The sequence below is a fragment of the Mycteria americana genome, chromosome 3 (assembly GCF_035582795.1).
Source record: "Mycteria americana isolate JAX WOST 10 ecotype Jacksonville Zoo and Gardens chromosome 3, USCA_MyAme_1.0, whole genome shotgun sequence".
Taxonomy (NCBI): domain Eukaryota; kingdom Metazoa; phylum Chordata; class Aves; order Ciconiiformes; family Ciconiidae; genus Mycteria; species Mycteria americana.
The window spans coordinates 93,740,494-93,762,216 of record NC_134367.1 but is presented as its reverse complement, the minus strand read 5'-3'; the positions used below and the strand labels follow the sequence as shown (position 1 = coordinate 93,762,216).

General features: G+C 49.6%; 2 protein-coding genes across 6 annotated transcripts in view; one reads left to right on the top strand and one right to left on the bottom strand.

Moving 5' to 3' along the window:
• Positions 1 to 869: 869 nt before the first annotated feature.
• Positions 870 to 10,973, bottom strand: POLH (DNA polymerase eta). 2 transcript variants are annotated; one of them, XM_075496148.1, is made up of 10 exons: positions 10,789 to 10,973; positions 10,547 to 10,681; positions 10,226 to 10,449; positions 9,624 to 9,793; positions 6,211 to 6,314; positions 5,048 to 5,167; positions 4,308 to 4,431; positions 3,570 to 3,635; positions 2,707 to 2,870; positions 870 to 1,850 (listed from the first exon to the last, which is right to left on the bottom strand). In XM_075496148.1, exons 1-10 carry the CDS (start codon positions 10,923 to 10,925, stop codon positions 995 to 997), a joined length of 2,100 nt encoding a protein of 699 aa, XP_075352263.1. In that variant the 5' UTR covers positions 10,926 to 10,973; the 3' UTR covers positions 870 to 994. The 2 variants fall into 2 exon arrangements, with proteins under 2 accessions (XP_075352263.1, XP_075352264.1); XM_075496149.1 differs by having other exon boundaries at positions 10,672 to 10,805.
• Positions 10,974 to 11,172: 199 nt separating this feature from the next.
• Positions 11,173 to 21,723, top strand: part of XPO5 (exportin 5) — a 31,960-nt gene continuing 21,409 nt past the window's right edge. For 2 of the 4 annotated variants that reach the window (XM_075496144.1, XM_075496143.1), the window contains exons 1-14: positions 11,173 to 11,370; positions 11,716 to 11,837; positions 12,475 to 12,547; positions 13,153 to 13,290; positions 13,601 to 13,783; positions 14,799 to 14,840; positions 15,722 to 15,748; positions 16,093 to 16,278; positions 16,909 to 16,985; positions 17,436 to 17,535; positions 18,980 to 19,063; positions 19,481 to 19,606; positions 19,854 to 19,944; positions 21,407 to 21,535. In XM_075496144.1, coding sequence (XP_075352259.1) covers positions 11,266 to 11,370; positions 11,716 to 11,837; positions 12,475 to 12,547; positions 13,153 to 13,290; positions 13,601 to 13,783; positions 14,799 to 14,840; positions 15,722 to 15,748; positions 16,093 to 16,278; positions 16,909 to 16,985; positions 17,436 to 17,535; positions 18,980 to 19,063; positions 19,481 to 19,606; positions 19,854 to 19,944; positions 21,407 to 21,535 — 1,483 coding nt within the window. In that variant the 5' untranslated portion in view covers positions 11,173 to 11,265. The remainder of the gene's footprint in view (positions 11,371 to 11,715; positions 11,838 to 12,474; positions 12,548 to 13,152; positions 13,291 to 13,600; positions 13,784 to 14,798; positions 14,841 to 15,721; positions 15,749 to 16,092; positions 16,279 to 16,908; positions 16,986 to 17,435; positions 17,536 to 18,979; positions 19,064 to 19,480; positions 19,607 to 19,853; positions 19,945 to 21,406; positions 21,536 to 21,723) is intronic. The other 2 variants (XM_075496146.1, XM_075496145.1) reach the window with 1 other exon arrangement.

Here is a 21,723-nt window from a genome sequence, read left to right as displayed (position 1 = left end):
ACTGTGCTTTGTTGGCTGTTGTAATTTGTGGAGCGCTGGGGCAACCACTCTGATGTGAACTGTGGCCCAGAGAGCTGAACAAGTCATTCAGCAGAGCACAATCAAAACAGATACCTGTCATCAAGTTGTATGTAGTATCACCCAGAGTCTGGGAAGGAGGAAAAAATGTGGTTATACACTCTCTCTGTGATGGAGGAAAGCTTTCACAGAGGGCTGTGTGACTTCCCTTCCATGACAACTCTAGCAGTAGCCTGTTTATGTGGCAATAGCAATTATCAGGAACTGTTGCCAAGATTTCAAAAGGCCTAACAAAAAGTATGCCCGTGCAGCTCCAGCTTCCTCAAGTCTTACTTGACAGGAACAGTCTTTCTTGTGTGCTCCAGAGCTGGTGATAAGCATCACGCAATGGACTGCTACACAGAGGGAATTGCCAAACTGTCTATAACAAAAGTCCCGATGGGGGAGAATAAAAATCGGTGTCTTCCAGGTGAAGAAGGGAGAAGGAACCACAGGGCTAAGCTGCCATATATAAATTACACAGTAAGGGCAAGGCCTGCAACTGCAGTTAAAGGAGAATCACCATGAGATGAAGGCTTCATACTAAGTGACAGGATAGGGGTTCAGGCCTAGGCTTGGCTGGAGAGTCCCTGGCATAAGCCACTGTGCTTACATTGCCTGCTTTTACAGTAGGAACAGAATTACTGAGCAGTGACACTATGGAAATACCCGTGGCAGGCGGTGTAGGTGAGAGTACAATGCAGCTTCTGGTAGCACCAAGCAGGCAGAGGCAAGCTAGCTGCCACTAGCTAAACCAGGTAAGTCCAGCATCATACACAATTCACAAGTTCCAGTTCCTCTTAGGCTTGGGGTAGAGATAATTTATTAGACTTTTCTGCATTAAAATGTGACAGGCAGCATAAAAATTTTTAACTATTTAAAAACACTGATTCTTTAAAAACACTGATTATCTAAAAATGCCCAGTGTGGCTGGGAGTTAAGGAGGTAAGCGCTTAAAGAAAAAATCTAAAGTTCTTGTCGCACCTTCTCTGGGTTGTTTTGCACTAGATCCTGCTGGAGTCTTGGGCTTGTTCTTTGCCTTGGCAGGAGACCTGGAAGCTGCAGCCTTCGGGTTGGGAGCTGCTGCTGGAGCCACGGGAGCGCTGGACTCCAGGAAGGAGCTTTGCAGCTCCAGAGCAAAATGGTAATCCATGTGCTCTGGGAACTCCCACACCAGCACGAGCTGGCCGCACTTCTCACAGCACTGCTGGTCCCCTGGTGAGGCAGGAGGGAGCGGGGCAAGCTCAGGAGAGGGTGGCAAGTTCTGCTCATTTCCCTCCATAGCTGGCTCTGATTTCAGAAGGGTCCTGGAGCTGGGTGGAGTTGAGGGTGTTTGTGTAGCATCAGACAGCGACTGCTCACGGGGAAGCTTCTTGTAAGGAGAAGTAGGGCTCCCATCTCTGGGACGCCGCTTCACAGGGGACTCCAGGTCACACTGCACCGAGGCGAGTCCAAAGCCATCTCTCTCTTGGTGCTCTGGGGAGCTAGGCACAGGTGACTCTGCAGTAGCAGCAGCAGGCAGGCTGGCTGCTGCCGCTGTCACTGACTGCTGCCTTTCTGCCACCTTTTGGAAGAATGACTCAATAGCATTAGCTGGCTTCTGCCTAAGCTCTTTGCTTGGGCTCCTAAAGAACTTGACCCTGGGTCTCCTAGATGTGGTGTTTTGGCTGGTGCTGGCAGTGCCATCAGGCTGGGTATCACTCGTCAGGAAGGTGGCGATGCCTGCAGAAAGGTGTGTGGCAGGCTCCGAGAACCTGCTTGCCGAGAGAAGCACCGATATGAGCGGTGGAGACCTGCAAAGGACAAACCAACATCAGCTCAGAGACCAGCCTGGGAAGCAAGAAATCTTCTGATATAAGACTTTAAGCAACATAAAACATTCACAGGCAGGGGACAGGGGAACTGCAATCTGGGTATCTGGGAGAGATGTTTCATCTGACAAAATGTTAGTATTGCTACCTCCAGAACAGAGTCCCACAGACATAGCAAGCTGCGTTGGGCGGAGCAGAAAGTCTCTTCCCAGAACAGCATTTCCCAAAGGAAAGGGCACTGGAGCAGGGGTGGCCGGCTGCCCACCTGGACTTTCAGTCCACCACAGGCCGGAGCTGCTCTGAGACTCCCAGGCAAGGTGAGAGGGCCTTAAGGGAGCAGCAGCCTTGTCGGAGCCTAACAGACAGGACCTTCTTGCCTTAAGTATGCCTCAGCCCCCACTGCAGAGCAGGAGGAAGGAAGGAAGTAATGTTGAACGCAGGAGCTGTGCACCCTAGTTTTCCTTCCCCCCCAACGGCCTCCTCCCAAAAAGCACCTCTGTCCTTAGGGGAAGAGAGCAAGGCCTAGCTAGCTTCTCCAGCCCAGGAGGGCAAGGATGGCCTTGCTCCAGCTGGACACCTCTGTGCCAGTAGCAGTCATCAGCTCCAAGTACAGAAGTGTCTCACCAGATGTGGGTCTAGAAGAGGCCAGGCTCTCACAGCTGTCCTACCGCTAACAAGCAGAGGTCACCACGCTCCACTGTGCGTGTGCTGGGGATCACTTTTCCTGCCAGTCTGCATGACGCTCTCGTTCCTTTCTGTCAGGTCCCTGGCTCATCCTGCACCGCCCGCAGCAGAACAGCCCCTCATGGGGACATGAGCCACTTTCTCCCACACTCACCAGGCCGCCTGGTGAGCCCCAGCCATGTTGCAGTTTTGGATGAGGGCAAAGGCATCGTTGCACATCTTCTGGGCATCATAGCGGGACAGAGCGCAAAAGCGTGACACCCGGATATCTCCCGGCATGCGGATGACCACCATCAGCTGCTTGGCCACTCGGTGGTTCTGCAAAAAGAAGAGGTAGCTGTGTTTCAAGCGACACCTGCAGGAAAGAGCAGGAAAGGCCGAGGAGACCGTCTCGCTGCCCAGAACGCTGTACTACCAGCTACCACCTCCTAATGATGCTGTGTGACAGATGGCAGCTTGTCCTGCCTGGCCTGATCTCCAGGGGAGGAGATACAGGACAGCAAGTGCTTGTACAGCTGTGCCACACAGGATGGGAAGCAGTTAGTCCTTGCTTTCCTTCAAAGGCAGCTGCACACCTTTTCTTGGCCCCCCTGCAGCGACGAAGCTAGCAGATTAATCTCACCCTGGCCTGCAGTCTGCCATCCCGATTTGGGCGTATCACTTCCTCTCACAGCCCACAGCCCGGGCAGAGCTGCATCAGCAAAGGGCTCGCAAGGGAGCAGCAGTGCGGCAGGATGAAGGTGTGGTGGCTTTCAGGTCCCTGCATCCTAAAGCATGGGACAAGGACCGTCCTTAGCCCTGTAGTGTTCTGAGGCAAAACCATCCTTCCTGGCTGGGCTCCCGCACACCTCTGCTTGGGGCACCTCAGCACAGAGGCACACATCTGAGGGCGAGCAGATTTCCTCCCCCACCGCACACCACCCTCAGCCTCCCGCAAACAGCTGACAGTGCAAACGTGCTGCATGGCTTCCTGAAGGCCAGCAGGCAGAATGCTGTCCCCGTGCCTCCCCTCCTTACCTGGCTCCTGTCCTTGATCAGTCTGGATTCCAGCTCCAAGGCCAGCTGCAGGAGCCAGTGTTGCACCTGGACAAAACAGTGGTAACAGACAGGTTGGGCCTCTGCTCACAGCGCTGCCACCAGGCCAGAGCAACGCTCTGCACACCGGGGAATGCTGGAGGAGGATCAGTTCTGGAATGGACACAGACTATCACGAGGCCTCATATCTGGAGTACTCCTGGAGAAATCGGCCCAGGTGAGGATGCAACACTGGAGGCAAGGCACTGTAGATACCATACAAGTCCTGCAGTGTTATTACCAGACTTTGCCAGGTAATCTGGGTCCCCTGCCCTGGATCTCTCTTTGCATCTCCCTACAGCTCTGTGGGAACCTCTCCCCAGCTAACAGGTAAGGTGTATCGTCCCTCTTTCTTTGGGCTAGTTACCTTCTTTCTGGCAACCAAGCCCTTGAAGCCTGGCACTGTGAATACCTTTTGAACAGCACAGGCCCACAGTTTTGCTTGTGGAAATTACAACAAGGTTGGACCTCTTTGTGCAGGAGTTCATCAATGCATTTCAGTCAAATAGGGATTTCCCTAATTTCTGGGGCCCAAACCTTCTCCTTCCACTGAGCCCCTAGGCCAGGCAGGGCACCATGACACAGAAAAGCAGCAGTTTTGCAAGCCAGCCTCAGCTTTTAGCATTCTCATCTTCTCCAGTGCAAAGGCCAAGCCTTGTGCTAGATGTAGGCTTCTCCCACCTCCTTCTGCGTGGCCAGGGCTGTCCTCCCTGGGAAGTTCTTGCTGCAGCCAATGGACTGGGGCAGGTACCGGTTTTTGACAGGTTCCTCTTCAATTCCTCTGCACAAGTCATAGAGCCAGGACCTGAAAGCCACAGAGGAAGCATGAAGTGAAGGCAGCCACAGACAGGCAGGCATCACTGGGTAGTAAGTCAGCCTTCTGCTGAGCCATGCTTTCAGCTCTGTGCAAGCTGTGACTCTGCCTCTCATCTCCAGCTCTGCAGTTGCAGCCGCAGCTGAACAGGCAAGGCTTCCTTCAGGCCACAACTGCCTGTCAGCTCAACTCCTCCGCCTCTTCTCCTGAAGTGGCAACAGTTCGCTAGTCTGCAGGGCACCCCAACCGCTGCTCTGGGCCCAGAAGTGGTGTTTCAGGCTCCAGTCCAGCCTTGTCCTCTGTAACGAGACTGTCAAGCTTGCCTGCTTCCCAGCCTGCAGGGAGCCCTTCCACAGGTTGGCCCCATCCTTAGACACTGTAGAAGGCGGCAGAGGAGCTGGCTGACAGGCAAAACGTTACCCTGGGGAGGGTGCCTGGGAGCAGGCGAGACTGGAAACCTGTTTGCAGGCCTGCCAGACCAATGCTTCTCAAAGATGTCACTGAAGTTTTACTTTCCAACCTTCCTAATCACAGCAGAACAACCTGTGACTGAAAGGAAGTCTCGGTTCCTGCCAAGAGCAAGTTGTGGTGAGTGGTTTATCATTACCCAGTTTTGTCTCCAAAGTTAGTCTGGAGCTCTGTCTCACTGAACTCTGTCAGCTGCCCGATGTACTCTACTCCCAGGATGTCTGTGATGGCAGTGCCAAGCTTGCCTCCCAGGTTACGGCTACGGCAGAGAAAGAAAAAACACAAATGAAACATCATGTGGAGACTATGCCAAGTCTTCCTGCAGTAGCTATCCCTAGATCAGGACAGCTAGAAGCAGTCAGGAACTAGCAGGACAAAAGGCAACACTTGGTATATAACCGCTCTTCTGCTTGTAGTAGGAGGACACGTAAGAGTTGAAGTGGGAACTGCTCCTTGGCTCACCCAGTTTCAGTGCTTCTCCCTCAGCTCCATCTTCAAAACATGATCCCAAACCATGCTCTGAAGAATGCCTCACACACTCCCTGCTTCTTCTTACACAGACAGGACCCTTCCCCACACACACCCCTCTTCATCCCTAGTGAGACACTGAAGGCAGAGAGCAGCAGTGCAGGTCTGGAGCAGGACCAGGGATCCATTCCTCTGGAGCAGCGGTGCTGGTAACTCTTCCCTACACCAGGAAAAGTACTTGTGCACAGTGTGGGTGCTCAAAACCAAACCACATGTGCTCTCTGGGAGCACAGCTCTGTCACTCACACTGGGGCACAGCTATGGCTTCCTTGCCCACAGTTGCTCCTGGCTTACACCTATGCACCCCAGCAGACATCTTGAGCACCCAGGGAAAGGCTGCCCACAGGATGCTAGTGGGCTCTTCGAGTGCAGTCCCTTCACTGGCAGGGCTGCATGCTCCTCCTGAACTGTCGCTCACAGCTGTGAGGGATTACTGGCAGGATTTCCTCTCCATTTCTTACAAGCATTGATGAGCAGTTACTGTGGAGTGGAAAGCCTTTGCTGGCTGCTATCAATTAGCATGAAATTGCTCTCTGTTGAGGTGGCCAGGAACAGATTTCTACCCTTAAGTCACTTTAGTTCTGCTCACACAAGCAGTGGTAACAAAGCAACAGAAGCAAGTGCTACAACAATGAAGACAAACAGGGCGCTCTTCCTGATAAAAGCCTGGATTGTGGAAGCACAGCACCAGCATTTCAAATACATGCTCTTGCCACAGAGCAGCTCAGCCTGAGCCCCAAGCTGCACAAACGCAGGCAGCTCCCCAGTACTTACATATTGCTGATGAGCACTTGGCTGAAGAGCTGCGGGACAAATCGCGAAGATACTAGCGTCTGGCGGTTGGGCTTGTTTAACCCACAGGCCAGTTTTGCCAGTGTCTGTAACACAGAAGAGGGTGGAAACCCTGCTATTACAAACTTTGCACTGACTTCATTGTGACTCTACCTAATGGCTCGTGCTGTATCACCTCTAAGAGCTGCCTCTGGAATAGCTGCTAGGAAGGACATGCAGGTTGCACCGTTGCTTGCTCCCAGGTAGTACGCACCTTGGGACTCGGCACGCGCTGGCTGGGTACTCTGAAAGAACTGCTGCTTCCAGACTCCTAGCTCTGCAAAGGGCTGGACTCTGGCTCCAGGCAGCTTAGGGGATCTGGGTCTATCACCTGTTCTGGTTGGCTTAGTTTTCCATCAGGCAAGCATGCTAGAGCTTCCAGAGCATCTCCATATTCCTCCCCAGGCTATTTCTCTCACTATGTCTTGCTCCTTCATCTTCTGTGTTTGTCTTGCTTTTTCTCAATGTCACTATTTTAATCTTCTCTCTGTGAGGTCCACAGCAGCATAATGCTGCAAAAGGAAACGTGCAAAATACAGAATTGCTAGCCTGGAAGGGATGTTCTCTAGCCTATCTGCTATACAGCTCCCCCTCCCACTCTAATCTACCACAGGATCAAGAATACACAGACCAGCTTGAGATACGTTTAGCTGGGTGTTTGGGGTTTTTTTTTTAACACGTCTAATAATTTCCTCTTTCACTGCTTTACCACACATCCTATAACTAAGCAAAATTTCTTTCCTGCCTATTGAGCTATGATCTTTATTAACAACCTGTTTTACAGGCTTACATACGTTCTCACTCTTTTCTAGACAAAGTAGATCCCTTTCCTTCAACTTTTCATATCCAGTCATTTTCAGATGTCCAATTATTGTTATTCTTGTTTCACTGGAGACTCTTCAAAGTTTACCCACACTGTTCACAAAGTGAAGTGCTGCAAGCTGAACCAATCACTGAGACTTCATGGGGAGAAACAATTTACTTTTTCTGACACCTTCTTTGCACCTGCACATGCTGAAACAGGATTTGCCATTTCTACAAGAGCACTCATATTACTGACTCATCCTGCCGCTTGTCCACAGTAACTCCAGGCTACTTCCTGACTTACTGCAACTTAGCCAAAAGCCTGCTGGTTGCTTTTTTCCATAAACCACAAAAACAGTCAGTGAGGAATACAAGTACTGCTTGGTGATTTCAGACTGTTTCTGGGCTTTTCCAAGCCCAGAATTTTCAGCTTTAATTTAATCTCCCAGAACTCTCACAGCCCAGGCCCTGAGCCCCATCTGTGCTTAGCATCACCTGAATTCTTACAGCTGTTCCCTCTCTATAGGCTTCAGTGAAAATAGTGGCTCTTAGTGTACCTCAGACAGAGGATCCCCCCAGGATCTCACTCTAAACATCCCAATTTGAGTGCAACTCACTGAAAAAAATCATTACGGAAAACTTAATTTTCTTCAGGTAGATGCATGCCCTTTAGATAACCTCAGTCATGCTGTGTTTTGCTAGGGTGTCACTGTCAGCTTATGCAACTCAGGGTGAGGTGTGTAAGAAACCTTAAGGTCAACACCTCACATCTGCAGTTTCCCCTGTACATTAGGCCACTTATGCTGTCAGAGGGCACATAAATGAGTTTGGCACAAGTGGTCCATGATAAAACCATGCTATTATCCTCCAGGTGCTTCCAAATAGATAATTCAATTATTTGGTCTCATTTATCAGCTGGGTTCCTGGTGTACTCTAACAAGTTAGCTCACTAGGAAGAAAAGACCCTCAGAAGAGTTTTCTTTAGAAAAAACATGAGCTTAAAGCAGGTAATCTCCACCTTGAGTTTTAGGCAACAGTGACTATAGCCAGGGAATGGGTTTTACTGACACAAATTCCCAGCAACTTGGAGGAAGAATACCAGTTTGGGGCACTGAGGTGAGTCGGGTTGCTTTTCTTCTTTCTGGTCAATCAGTCTTTACCCCTGCTGGCCACGCTTTGGGTGATGCTCAGCCAGCTGCTGAGAACAGCCACAGGAGCACCTCGTGCATGACAGCAGCTGCAGCAACAAACGGACTTTGGTGCTGCAGCTACAGAGGGTTTCCTGCTGGGTGAAATGCAGGGTGGTTTACTGAGAGGACCTAGCACTTGTTTCATTCTTTGCAGAAAAGGTTTGTACCTACAGAGGTGAGCTGGCTGTGGAAGTACTGTAGCATGTTCTGCACAGCCACATGGAGGCTCTGGTAATCTCTGCATTGTGCTTGCTGATATAGATATACAGTTCTTCAGGGATAACACAGTACATCATAATTTCCTTACTCCCTTTAAAAAAAAAAAAAAATGCTGGCATAGAAAATGGAAGCTGGGAGAAGCTGCTAGGGATAGCAGGGATGTTCTCTGTTATTCTTGATTAAAGAGAGCAAAAAGGCAAATTGAACATCCCTTCCACTGGAAATTTCTACACCAGTGATCTTTCTCAGCTAGCTCATTTCTGCCTCACAGACTGCTCTAGTTTCAAGATGAGCTGGTGTAGAACTAGCTCTCCAATACCTGTGTACAGCTGATAATAGTTCCAGTTGTTTCTGCAGCAGTCTAAGATGAAATTTATCTTCCTTAAGTTCCAAAGCATCCATTTAGTCTTTATTCTTTTCTTTTTTCAGTCACAGTCTGCATTTTTCAAGTCATAACTGTACAGATAAGCCCCTTTTGCAAAGAATGAAACGAGTGCTAGGTCCTCTCAGTAAACCACCCTGCATTTCACCCAGCAGGAAACCCTCTGTAGCTGCAGCACCAAAGTCCGTTTGTTGCTGCAGCTGCTGTCATGCACGAGGTGCTCCTGTGGCTGCTCTCAGCAGCTGGCTGAGCATCACCCAAAGCGCGGCCAGCAGGGGTAAAGACTGATTGACCAGAAAGAGGAAAAGCAACCTGACTCACCTCAGTGCCCCAAACTGGTATTCTTCTTCCTCCAAGTTGCTGGGAATTTGTGTCAGTAAAACCCATTCCCTGGCTATAGTCACTGTTGCCTAAAACTCAAGGTGTAGGTTTCCTGTTTTAATCTTTCATTTTTTCCTGAAGAAAACTCTCCTGGGGGACTTAAAACCCTTTTCCTCCTAGTGAGCTAACTCATTAGGGTACACCAGGAATCCAGGCAGTAAATTAATTGAGTGCTGACTGCATAGGCCACATCTCTGGGAAAAAAACTCCTCCCCTTCCCAGATGTCCTATAATTTCCCTGAAGATATGCTTACACATGGCTACTTTCCCCACTCAGCTCATCTTCTATGGGAGACTTGGAAGAGTGCATAGGAGAGTGTCTACAGCACATTCTGATTCTGCTGCTCAGAAGAAATCAGGCTGATGTGTTACACACGTACCTTGTTGTGCGAAATCCCAGCTGAACACCTGAATCCAGTGGCTGCTTCTACAGCCACCCTAATTTCTTCCACAATTACTGCACCCATAGTCAGCTGCAGGTCAGGACAATCAGGGTTATCGAAAGACAGCGACGCCAGCCACTCGTGCAAGCCACGTTGCCGCAGCTCCTCTAGAAAAGGGACACAAAGGGGATGAACGTGGGCATTTCTTGCTGAGCCCAGCAAAGGGACCAGTAGCATCGGCCAGCCCCAGCCAACAGCCACACGCTCCTGTAACTGCGTGCCAACAGCAAGGACGAGAAGCGGGCACCTTAAAAGCCATTCGTTGGGGAAAACATAGATCCCATTTACCATGCTCTCACTTCAGGGGAGATGAAGCAGCCCACCCTCTACCTCTGTTGATGTACAGGGAGCGTTACCGATGGAGCGGAGAGGGACAGCACAGGGGGCCCGGGGGTGGCAACACTGGGCTCCTTTCTCGCCGTCTTGCGCGGCCTCAAAGCAAAGCCGTTAGAGCCGCCCCGCCGCGGTGTGCAAAGCGCCGGCCCCAGCGGCCAAAGCCCCGCGGGGCCGGGCAGAGCCGGGGCCAGGTCGGTGCGTACCCTTCCCGCCGGGCTGGGGGCCGGGGCCGGGGCCGGGGTCGCCGGGCAGCCCCTGCACGAAGGTGGTGGGCAGCAGCGTGGCCGCCAGGGGGCGCCCCCGCAGGGCCCGCAGCCGCTCCCGCGCGCTGCCAGTCAGGTCCAGGTACGCCTCGTCGATGCTGGCCCGCTCGATGGCGGCGAAGCGCGACAGCACCTGCATCACCTCCACGCTGGCCTCCCGGTACCTGCCGGGCGGCGGGCACAGCCTCAGGCGCCGCCCCGCGTAAGGCGGCCCCCGCCGCCGCCGCCACCACCCCCGGCCCGATCCCCGGCCCCGCTCACCGGGTGAGGTCGGCCTTGCCCCGCGCCTGGGGCACCCGCGCCAGCGCCAGCTCGGGGCACAGCGCCCGCGCCTCCGTCGCCCACATGCCGCGGGACACGCCGAAGGCGCGCGCCTCGTAGCTCACCGCGATGATCCTGCGAGACACGGAGGGCAGTGCAGGGCGGGCACGGCTCGCCACGGCCCCGCGGGGAGGGGTGCAAGGGGCCGGGGCCACGGCCGGCCCGCCGGCGGCGGCACCTACCCGCCGCCCTGCCACTCGTTGTACTGCACCACGGCGCAGGGGCGGCCGCGCAGCTGCGGGTCGAGGCGCTGCTCCACTTGCATGAAGAAGCAGTCCATGTCCACCAGGGCCACCACGCGCTCCCGGCCCCGTGACATCGCCCCGCCGCCGCCTCCCGCTCGACAGGCGGGCGGGCAGGCAGACGGACTGACTGACCGACCACCCGCCCGCCCGGCGGGGAGGACCGCCCCGCTCCGCCCCGCTCCGCCCCGCTCCGCCCCGCTCCCGGGAGCCGTAGTCCCCGCGCAGGGAACGCCGGGAGTTGTAGTCCTCGAGGGCGTTCGCCGCTACGGTGCGCCGCGCATGCGCTGTCCCCCGCCAGTTCCTTTCCCCACGGCACATGCGCAGAGCTGCTGCGGTGCCGCGCGTGCGCCGCGTGCCGGCCGCCCCCTCCTTTCGCCCGTCGGTGGCCGGTGGCGCGGGCCCGCCGCCGCCGCCATGTCCGCCGAGCAGGTGAGCAGCCTCTGCGAGCAGCTGGTGAAGGCGGTGACGGTGATCATGGACCCGGCCTCCACGCAGCGCTACCGCCTGGAGGCGCTCAAGGTACCTGGCCGGGGAGGGGAGGCGCCGGGCTCCGGCCACGCGGGTGCCCCGTCCGCACGGCACCGGGGCCCGCTCGGGCCCGGCGGGCGAGAGGCGGGGCGGGCCGCCCCCGGGCAGCCCCTGAGGCGCTGGGAGTCGCCAGCAGGCGGGGGAAGGTGGCGGGGGCTGCGCCTGCGCGGCGCTGAGGGGGTCGGGTGGCCCCCGCGGTGTGCTCCCCGAGGGGTTGGGGCTGTCCCCCCCCCCCGTTACCGGCCGCCCCCCCGCCCCGTTACCAGCCGCCCCTTGGCCGCCCCGTGCCCGCTCCTGTGTTTTAACTGTGTGTGCGTGTCCCCGGTCCTTTCCTAGTTCTGCGAGGAGTTCAAGGAGAAGTGTCCCATCTGCGTGCCCTGCGGGCTGAAGCTGGCGGAGAAGACGCAGACAGCCATCGTCCGGCACTTCGGCCTGCAGATCCTGGAGCATGTGGTCAAGTAAGGCAGCTCCTCCCGGCGCCGGGGAAGGGTGCCGGCCTGCTGCCACGCAGCCACCGGCATGGGCTCTGCTCCTGTTCCGGTGCCTCCTGCTTCAGGGAGGCACTTTCAGGACGCAGAGAGTCTGTTCTGCAGCAGAGGACAGTTGCTGTCCTGCTCTGTTTCTTTCCTCCTCTGTAACAGAAGGAGAGGAGAAAATGGCTTTCAGGCAGATTGGGAAGGTTAATTCACCAAGCTCTAAGACACACTGACATTGCAAGATGTAAAGGTTATCAGTAGGTCTTTGCAGCATTCTCTGTCATTAACCTCATGCTAACAAAGAGGCTTTGTATGAGTTCAGTTCTGAGATTCCTCTCTCTGCCGCCTCCACAGACCTGATGCTTTGTGCTTTTGCTGCTGCTTCTCATGTCTGTTGACCTCAGTGGTGCACACCCATTTGCCAGCAGCAGTTTTAACTCGGCCTTTTCATTAAGGGATTGGGCACTGGCAGTCAGTGAGCTGTAGTGTCTCTCTCTAGTTTAGGTAAAGAAATGATGGTTCATTGGGAATCAAGTCCGAGATCTTTATTAATGTTTTGACTTGGTGTTCTTTTTGTTTCTCTCTCTCTCTTTTTTTTTTTTAAAACTCTTTCGAACAGGTTCCGCTGGAACAATATGCCTCGCCTAGAAAAAGTGTATCTAAAGAACAATGTCATGGGCCTCATATCCAGTGTAAGTATCTTCTACCTCAGCCTGTTTTCTGTAATGTGATTATCTCACTTAGAGATAGAAAGTGGGAATGAAAGGAAAAAATACTCCAGTTAATTAGCACAGAGGACCTGAATTCAATTCTGTATTTCATTACTTTCTTGCTGTGCATCCCCGGTTGTTCCAGTGTTTTTTTCTGTCTTGTAGTCAGGTCAATAACCATGTCACCTCACACGGCAGGAAGTTGTGAGGCTTGTATAATACATATAAGGTACTTTTTCTTTTCTTAGGAGGAAATTCAGTAAATATGGATGTTCTTATCCTTTGTAAGAATCCTAAAGTCATTATCTTAGTCGCAGTTTCTCTATCGTGTGATTGCTGTCATGACCAAGTGACCTTCTTTTGAGGAAAATCCTTTCGGTTCCCAGAGTTCACTAGCTATGGGTGCTTGGGAGGGTAGGAGTGTCATCCAAGGTAGCTGGGATGAAGAGCTGCCCAATGTTGTGTTTTGGTTTGTTGTTTTTATTTTGTGCGGTTTAGAATATTTGCAACCACTGTGCTTCCCAGGTCAGAATTATAAATGTCTGATGTTTGCTGTTTTGTATAACTCTGCCCCTCTTCTATCATAGGGAACTCAAAGTATTCTGGAGGAGGAAAGTCACATTAAGGATGTTCTGTCTCGCATTGTGGTGGAGATGATCAAGCGCGAATGGCCTCAGCACTGGCCTGACATGCTAAAGGAGCTGGATACCCTCTCCAAGCAAGGGGTATGAAACACGCTTGTCTCGTCTCTTCTTGCTCATAGTATGGGTTTCAGTCTTCCATCATCCTGAGGAAAGCCTAACTCACTCATGGTCAGGTCAGACAGGCTGATGAGGGACTCAAAAATTCCTGTAAGATTAAGTTATTCTAGGAGGTGATTTTAGCAGAGAGAAGGAGATCCTCCTGTCTTGTTTTCCCAAAGTGTGACTTGTGTCTTCATGCATGCTTACTTTCTCTCTACATCTCTGAGCTAGCCTCTAGAGATTTTAATGTTTGAACTGTGCTGATGGAGTGTATTTCATGTTGGGACATCAGGAAACCCAGACGGAACTGGTGATGTTCATCCTCCTACGTTTGGCAGAGGATGTGGTGACTTTTCAAACTCTGCCTACCCAGCGGCGACGAGATATCCAGCAAACCCTCACCCAGAACATGGAGAAGATCTTCAGCTTCCTACTGACTACCCTGCAGCAGAACGTCAACAAGTACAGACGCATGGTAAGAGTCTCCTTTCCTTGGGTTCAGTCAGTGCTGGAGGCGTTTAGGAATTGGGATACAACTCGCAAGTTGTTGGGGAAGCAAGTGCAGAAACTGTCTGAAATCCTTTTCTGTCACTGTGAGGTAGGGATCTGCTCTGGCCTGGGAAGCCAGTGCTGATCAGAGAGACTGAACAAGGTTGACAGGGTTAGCGTTGATAGTTTGGATTTGCTAGTGTAAATGGCTTGAGTGGATGTGTGCCTCATCCGTACTGTTGGAATGCTCTGCTGACGCTAGGGGTGTACAGCTTAGCAAAACAAAGGTGTGGTTGTGGCAGAAACAGGTAGATTTGGGGTAGTTTATGTAACACACAGTGGTAAAGAGATGCCATCCTGGGCTCTCATCTGCTCTCTTATGCTGCAGTGGTGTCTTTGTGGTGATGCACCAAAATGCTTAAGTGTTTGATATCTCAGCATTGCATTTGGGCCTCTGCGGTCCTTTTCTCTGAGAGCTCAGGTCAGGAAGCCCTTTTTTGTCAAGTTGTGGTGAGGAATGCTCTTCCTTTTTGTGTAAAGAGACTTCTTTCCTGAATTTTTACCTGAAGTCAGAGACATGCAGGTTGGTCAAGATGGATGGTGATGGCAAGTCTCTACCCCAGTCTGTTCCTGTGAGAAGGAAGTGGATTTGAGAGTGAAGCACAATTGAGAAACCAATGTAGAAATAAGTTGCTTAGGTGTATCTCTTGTTCTTTCTTTCTGAGAATTAAAATCCAGGGTTACACTAAATGTGAAACTGGGAGGCAATGAAAAACGCTCTCCTACCTGCCTTCTGTTCATTTTCCTGATGCACTGACAGGCTGAACAAGCCCACCTGTAGAACAGACAGTTCTCTGTGCAGTTCATGGTGGTGGGTGGGAGACCCTGGTGCATTTTGTAGTGTGGTTGAAATGCATTTCCAGGTAAGGTTTGAATTGCAGTGCTTGAGGCTCTGAAGTGTGGCTACTTCTGCTAACGGTGGAATCTTTCTGATTGGCAAGGTTGGAGCACCCCAGGAACAAGAAGCCCTCACCACTCCACAGGTTAGCAGATCTTTGGGATGTTTGTGCATAGGGTAAATTCTGAGGGTTGGGTGTTCAGTTACCTGTCTGCACACTGAGAGTGGGGGAGATGATGGACAGTCCCCCAAAACCTAATCTGCGGTGCTTATAAGTATGCAGTTCTGGTACAGTGGCTCAGTTGTTAAATGTTTGGGACACAACCAGATTAACTTAAAATCACTGCACTGAGTATCTTGATGGACAGAGTTTCCAAACCAAAACCTTTCAGCGGAAAGAAATGCTTGTGGTGTATTTGCATCTGAAAAACAAATCAAACCTGAGTGTCTGAGGGACTCGTTTGCATTAGTCAAAAAGATGGTGCAAGCAGTGCATTGCTGCTGTGAAGTGTTTGGAACTGGGAGTCAGGCTGTAAGCTCTTGCCCCAGCTCTCTCTCCAGCTGCCTTTCTGACCATGGACAAATCACTTACCTTTTCAGACATCAATCTCAGTACATAAAAGCCACCAGCATCTTTCAGAGTCTGGCTTTTGGATTTAAGATGCTCTAAAAGGTCAAAAGTTTCTTCCCTGGAAGCTTCCAGGAAGCACCGAAATGCCTTTCCTTCTTGTCCCCTGTGTCTCCCTGGTGCCTGCTGACTGGAGTGTCATCTTTTGGATGAGAAGGAAATTGTGGCTTAACTTGCAATTCGAAGTCCTGTTGTCTTACCTGCCGGGGGCTGTGGAGGTGGTTATGATGGCTGCAGCAATGTCCTGAGCAGGAGACTGTGTTGCAGCCTCTGTCACTAGGGAGCTGTTCTGTGAAGTTGCTTCTGGCTGTGTTCTCGAGAATAAGCCTGTCCAGCAGTGGCTGGGTGGAAGTGTGTGCTGTAGCTGCTCACTTGCCATCTCTTGTTTTCTTTTTCAGAAGGCTGATCTGGCTCAGGAGCCAAAGGTGAGTGGAGCTATGTGGGAGTTAGTGCATTATTCATTCTTAAGACCAAGATTGCTTAGAACCAGGCTTCTCTAAGGCTTTGGAGTCTATTGTCTGCAATTCTTATTTATGGATGGGTTTGTTCACCCATAATATAAATTCCTGGAGAAGAGAGAAGTGAGGCACAAGTGGAGAAATGCCCAGGCCTTAACTGACATCCTTGGTGTGGGGACTTGGACCCTTCTGCTGCCACCTCACTCTCAGGGTGATACCTCCTGATACTGTTCTTCCAGGCAGTGGACAGCTTTAGGTGGGAATTGGTGTTTCTCTCTAACTCTGACCTCTTGCCTCCTCTCCGTTCACAGGCCCAGGCAAACTGCCGTGTGGGGATAGCAGCACTCAACACTTTGGCTGGCTACATTGACTGGGTGGCCCTGAGCCACATTACAGCAGACAACTGCAAGCTCTTGGAGATGTTGTGTCTGCTCCTAAATGAGCCAGAGCTTCAAATAGGAGCAGCAGAGTGTCTCCTGATTGCTGTCAGCAGGAAAGTGAGTTTTTATATTATATAATTCCTCAGATTGACCAATGATATCTTTGCCCTTTTATTTAAGAAACAAAATTCAAATTTGGCTGCTTATGTTAATGATATTTAGCGTGAATGTCATGCCAGCACAATACGTACAGCAACTGTTGGAACCCTCTCCAACTTCTGTGCTCTCCTCTCCTTGCAGTTTTGAAGTTGGTGATCCCCATAAAGGTTTTTTTCCCAACTTTCTACAACTGTTAAGTGGGAAAATATTGTCACCAGCTGTGTCATCTGGCAGCTCAGAGCAATGGCAGCAGGATCTAAACAGGTGATTTGACCCATACGTTCACAGGCAGCTTAGTGTCAAGGCTGAGTGTTTATCAGCTGCCTTTACATAAGTAGCCGGTCTGCAGTGAAGAAGAGTTAATGTCTCAAAAATCAGTTTTTCAGTTTAAAGTTCCTGTGGTGGGATTGCTCGGGGAAATTTCTTGAGATCAGGAATAACTTAGATTTTTTGGCAAGCTTTTACTGAAATCATTTGTGGACTGCAAGCCCCTCCCTAGATGGAAGGACAACTGGGGATCTCCTAATTTAACTTGGGGATGGGAATAGTTATGTTCTAATCGAGGCATTTGGCTTATTTTACACATAGGGTAAGCTGGAGGATCGGAAGCCTCTGATGGTCTTGTTTGGAGACGTTGCCATGCACTACATTCTCTCTGCTGCCCAGTGAGTACCATCCTGCTGCTGTAATTTCACACAAAACTGCATACAAATGGCTTTATGTATGTGATTTGCAAAAGATATTGCTGCTCAACTGCAGGAAGCTGGAACTGGGCTAGGAGAGAAGAAAACTACCATTTATTTTGCAAAACCTGAAAAATTGCAAGTTTTTTCAAATCCCATAATTGAAGGACAAAGTGGTGTAAATACCACAGCTTCCCCAGCTTTGTCTTTTAGCCTGAAACTGATCAGGAAGCACTCTTTCAAAAGAGAGGCAATTTCAGAGGTTTTAGATGTCAGTAAAGCAGTGCTTCTTGATAAGAGCAAAGAAAATCCCACTGCAATAAAATCAAATTGTTCTAGTCCTCTTTTTATCTACAAGATAGATAGCGGTGTGCTTGTTACCTACAGTGTGAGTAACTGTGATCCTGTTTTTTCCCCTCCCCTCATTCCCAGGACAGCAGATGGAGAAGGCCTGGTGGAGAAACACTATGTTTTCTTGAAGAGACTTTGCCAAGTTTTGTGTGCATTGGGCAGCCAGCTGTGTGCGTTGCTAGTAAGTCTCTATCCCAGCAGCAACCCTGGCAAGGCTGGTTTTTAGGGCTGGGGGTGAGGCAGCTCTGAGCTAAGGTAGGACCAGGGTTCTCTCTGCACATTTGGTATCCGCAGGGTTCTCTCCATGCATTTGGTGGAGGCAGAAATGGTTCTGCTTGCAGGTGGGATAACTGTATCCTGCCAAGTCATTGGAATAGAGAATGGAGGGACCCTGGCTGATTCCAGGCCTCTGCTATCATCAGAAATCATCTCCTATAACCTCTGTAAGCTTTACTGAAAATTGGTCAAGTTTCTTGCGGTCTACTGCTACAGAAAAACTACTCCAGGAAATCAGTCCCATGTTGGAAGCCTTTTAATTTTCCCTATTAAAAATAACTCAAAGAGTATACTTGTTTGTTCTTCTACCAAGATTCTTTCAAGATGAAGGAAGAAACAGGTTTTGTTCCTGCTGTTCATCTTTCCGATGCTTTGTGTCAATGTTGAGATGAAGATGCACACTGATATTTTGCATGCCGTGCTGGCTGCTGAATTCCTGCTCCCTCCATTCAGCATAGTGTTTCTACAGTAAGGAAGGCAGGCTTGTTAGGAGATGCTGTTCTTGGGGAGACTGAGGCAGCCAGGCTGTGCAAGTGATAGAGCAGAGTAAATTCTCACAGGGAGGGAAATAAAAAAAAAACACCCTTTGAGAATTTATCCCTAAAAGGAATGGACAGCAAAGGGTGGGTTATTACTTTCAGTGACTTCACTTGCTGTTAGGCAGTGGGAGCTGTTGGTCCGTAATGAAGTAATGAGATGGGGATTTGAGTCTTCTCATCCAGATTCACTCGGGAGTGGCAATACTGAGCTGTGCAGCTCCAGAACAGGGATCTTGAGGGCACCAGGTCATATTATGGTTAGTGAGGAGCAGCAAAACTTTGAATTTATGGCTCCAGGTAAAACTTACTTTCCTGACAAACTTCCCAGAAAGTTATTGATAAGAGATGTCCATAAATTAAATGCAGGAAACATTTGGAGGAGTGGGATTGAAATCATCTGGGTGTATTTGCTTGTGAAATTCTGCAGTCTGCAGTTGAGAATTGCTCCACTTCGGTACTGCTGGGTGGGCTTGACCCAATAGCAGTAAAATTGTGACTCAGGGCAGCAGCACCAGCAGTTATGAATTTGGTTTTAATAGAAGTCCAGTATCTGAGAAGTCACCCTTTTCTCTTGAATGAGTGTGGTGCTGTCTCCAGCACCCCCAGGCTGGTCAGCAGAACTTGCTACTCCTCAGGCTATACTGCTTTCAGAAAAAATTGCTGCTGTTCAGTGGTTTTTTTCTCTGCTCCTTTTCAGTCTGTGGCATTGGATGTAGTGCTCCCACTTTACCCAGAGACATACCACTTGTGAGCCCAGAGTGACATATATATAGTTAGTATTTTGTCTGAAATTGTTTGCCTTCCTAATAGGGCCCAGATTCTGATGTGGAAACGCCAACCAACTTTGGAAAATACCTTGACTCATTTTTAGCCTTCACAACCCATCCCAGCCAGGTACGTAAAGGGCTGAAAGTTTCATGTATGTCTACGTAAGAATGTGTGAATGCATAATTGAACTAACGTATAGAAGACTGCAGAACTCCAGCTGCCGAATATTGCTTTCCATGCTCTTCACTTCAGCTGAAGACCTGGAAGGCAGAGTGGTTTCTCCTTCATTACCACTCCATTAGGAACAGTGCCTGACACAGAGGTGCTGAGTAGAAAGTGCAGAATTTGCAGTCAGCCCTATTATTTACTTAGAGATTTTTGGCGTTCTGGAAGTTTGGGTTGAGCCTGCAAGGTGCCTTGGACTCAACCAAATAGTCAGTGTAATTTGCTGTTGCCTTCTAATAGCAACGCTTAATGTTAGCAGTGGAGATTCCAGTACTGAAATCCTTCTCTGTTCCCCTCTTTTCCCTCTTCTCCCCCCAGTTTCTGCGCTCTTCCACCCAGATCACATGGGGAGCCCTCTTCCGGCATGAAGTTCTGTCTCGTGACCCCTTGTTGCTGGCTATGATTCCCAAGTATCTCCGTGCATCTATGACCAACCTAGTGAAGGTATGTGGGAACTGTGGCCAGACAGGTGTGAGAAGGTGCCTAGGTGAATGTGGCCTGTGGATCATGGGGGAGAAACTACATTTTTATTGTGTCTGCCACAGACATGATCTCCAGGCCGCTGAGCAAACAGCTCTATCTCAACATTTTACTGTCTGCTCCTTGCCTTCCGTCTTCATCTCCTTGAAGCTGGTGTTAGCTGTGATGGGTGACTTCTCATCCTTCCTGACCTTGTCCATTCTGTCTCCAGGTGGGCTTTCCCTCTAAAACAGACAGTACCAGTTGTGAATACTCCCGCTTCGATTTTGACAGTGATGAGGACTTCAATGCCTTCTTCAACTGTAAGTTGCCCTCACACTGTGTGGAAGCTGTTGTCTGTGCTTTTCCTCTTACTTTCAGTTGCTGGCTGAGCTTGGAGCCTACCACATTGGCTTGGCAGCTTCCATTTGTGTCTTGACTCTTTCAGCCTGGATCTTGGAGTAAAATTAATTAGGATTTTCCTGTGGCAGCTCAGGCATTTCATTTTACTTACTCTGATGTTATTTTGCTTGCTGGCCAGGTAGGTGGCCTAGTAGCATTTGCTACCTAGTGTCAAAGAAAATGTGCCTCTTGGTCGCCTAGAGGAGGAAATGAAACGGCCTGGAGTCCTGCTCAGGTTAGGAGAGGAAGGCAGCTTACAAAACGCTTCAGATGTCATTCCAGGAAGAAACCTGTCTTGGCCCTGCTAAGAAGCTTCTGTTTCAGTACCAATAGCTAGAGTTGAGCAATAAAAATAGCCAAATTTAATTGTGATCTTAAACCAGCAAACGGGGAACCCTGGGTATTAATAATTTTATTTTTTCCTTTCTTTTTGTATTTTACTTCCCAAAAACAAGGTTGGTTCTCACTGGCTGGTATAGTTGGTACTCACTTGGTGGCTGGGAAGATATACTTAATAAATTACTTAAAATCTTCAAACATAAGTGTAAAAAGTAAGAATTTAAGTGTTGCATTTTTTTACTGCTTATTAGATAGTTTATTTTTTACTTATTGTAATAAATCTAGTTGGGTGGAAATCAAAAAGTAGCTAAATGCATAAAGCCAGAATTTGAAATGGTTTTAGGGAGTTAAATGATACTGAAGGTGTTACATATATAAGAAAATAAAACTGATTTGAAACACAAAATAAATTACTTGATAAAACAACTTTTTTAAACAATGCAAGTTGCATCTGTAGTCAGCAGAGCTGATTCTTTGGTGTGGTCATGTACTGGAATATTTTGGAACAAAGGAAATTCCTGTTCTGTACTTTGCTTTTCATATCTTTGAAATTGAAAACAAGACTTCTTTGGCTTTTTTGAGTTCGCGTTAGCTTGTCGGCCTAGAATCTGAACTGGGTTAAGTTGCATAATCTAGAAAAAGTGTGTTTAGCTGAAGGAAGTGGTAGTTATCTAATGCTGGTTTTCTATCTCAGTATCTCAAGGTGCTTTGTAAGCAGGAAACGTATAATTTGAAGAATTTTAATGAAAAAGAGGCTTAATTGTAGTAAATCTAGGTTTAGCATAGATTTTCATAATTCATATTGCATTTTAATTGCACTTCTTTTTATGTTAATCCATCATTTTTTAGTCCATTTAAATTGCTTCAAAAAGTTGCCCATCCTGTTATACCTAGTTTACTGACTGTATATCTGAGCTTACTACACAGCTATTGCCAGAGCAACAGTCTGTAATGTTCCCAGGTCTGCAAAGCTGCAGGTGAGCTTTGGGGAAGGGAGCATTTGTACCATCAGCTTGTTGCATGGTGTCTGATCTTTCACTGCAGCCTTTCGAGCCCAGCAAGGAGAGGTGATGAGGATGGCTTGTCGTCTGGACCCTCGAACTGGCTTCCAAATGGCTGGTGAATGGCTGAAGTACCAGCTCACAGCTCCTGTTGATACTGGACCCATGAACTGTAAGTTACCTGAAAAAAAAATAGGGATATGGGATTTGCTTTTTAATTCAAGCCAAGAAGAAACTTCTTTGCCTTTTTTTTTCTTTTTTTTTTTTTTTTAAGGGGGAGCCAAGACCCCACACTAGGCTTTCAGGCTTTTAAGGTCTTTGCAAGTTAAAAGCAAAATAAAATCAAACCCACCCCACCGC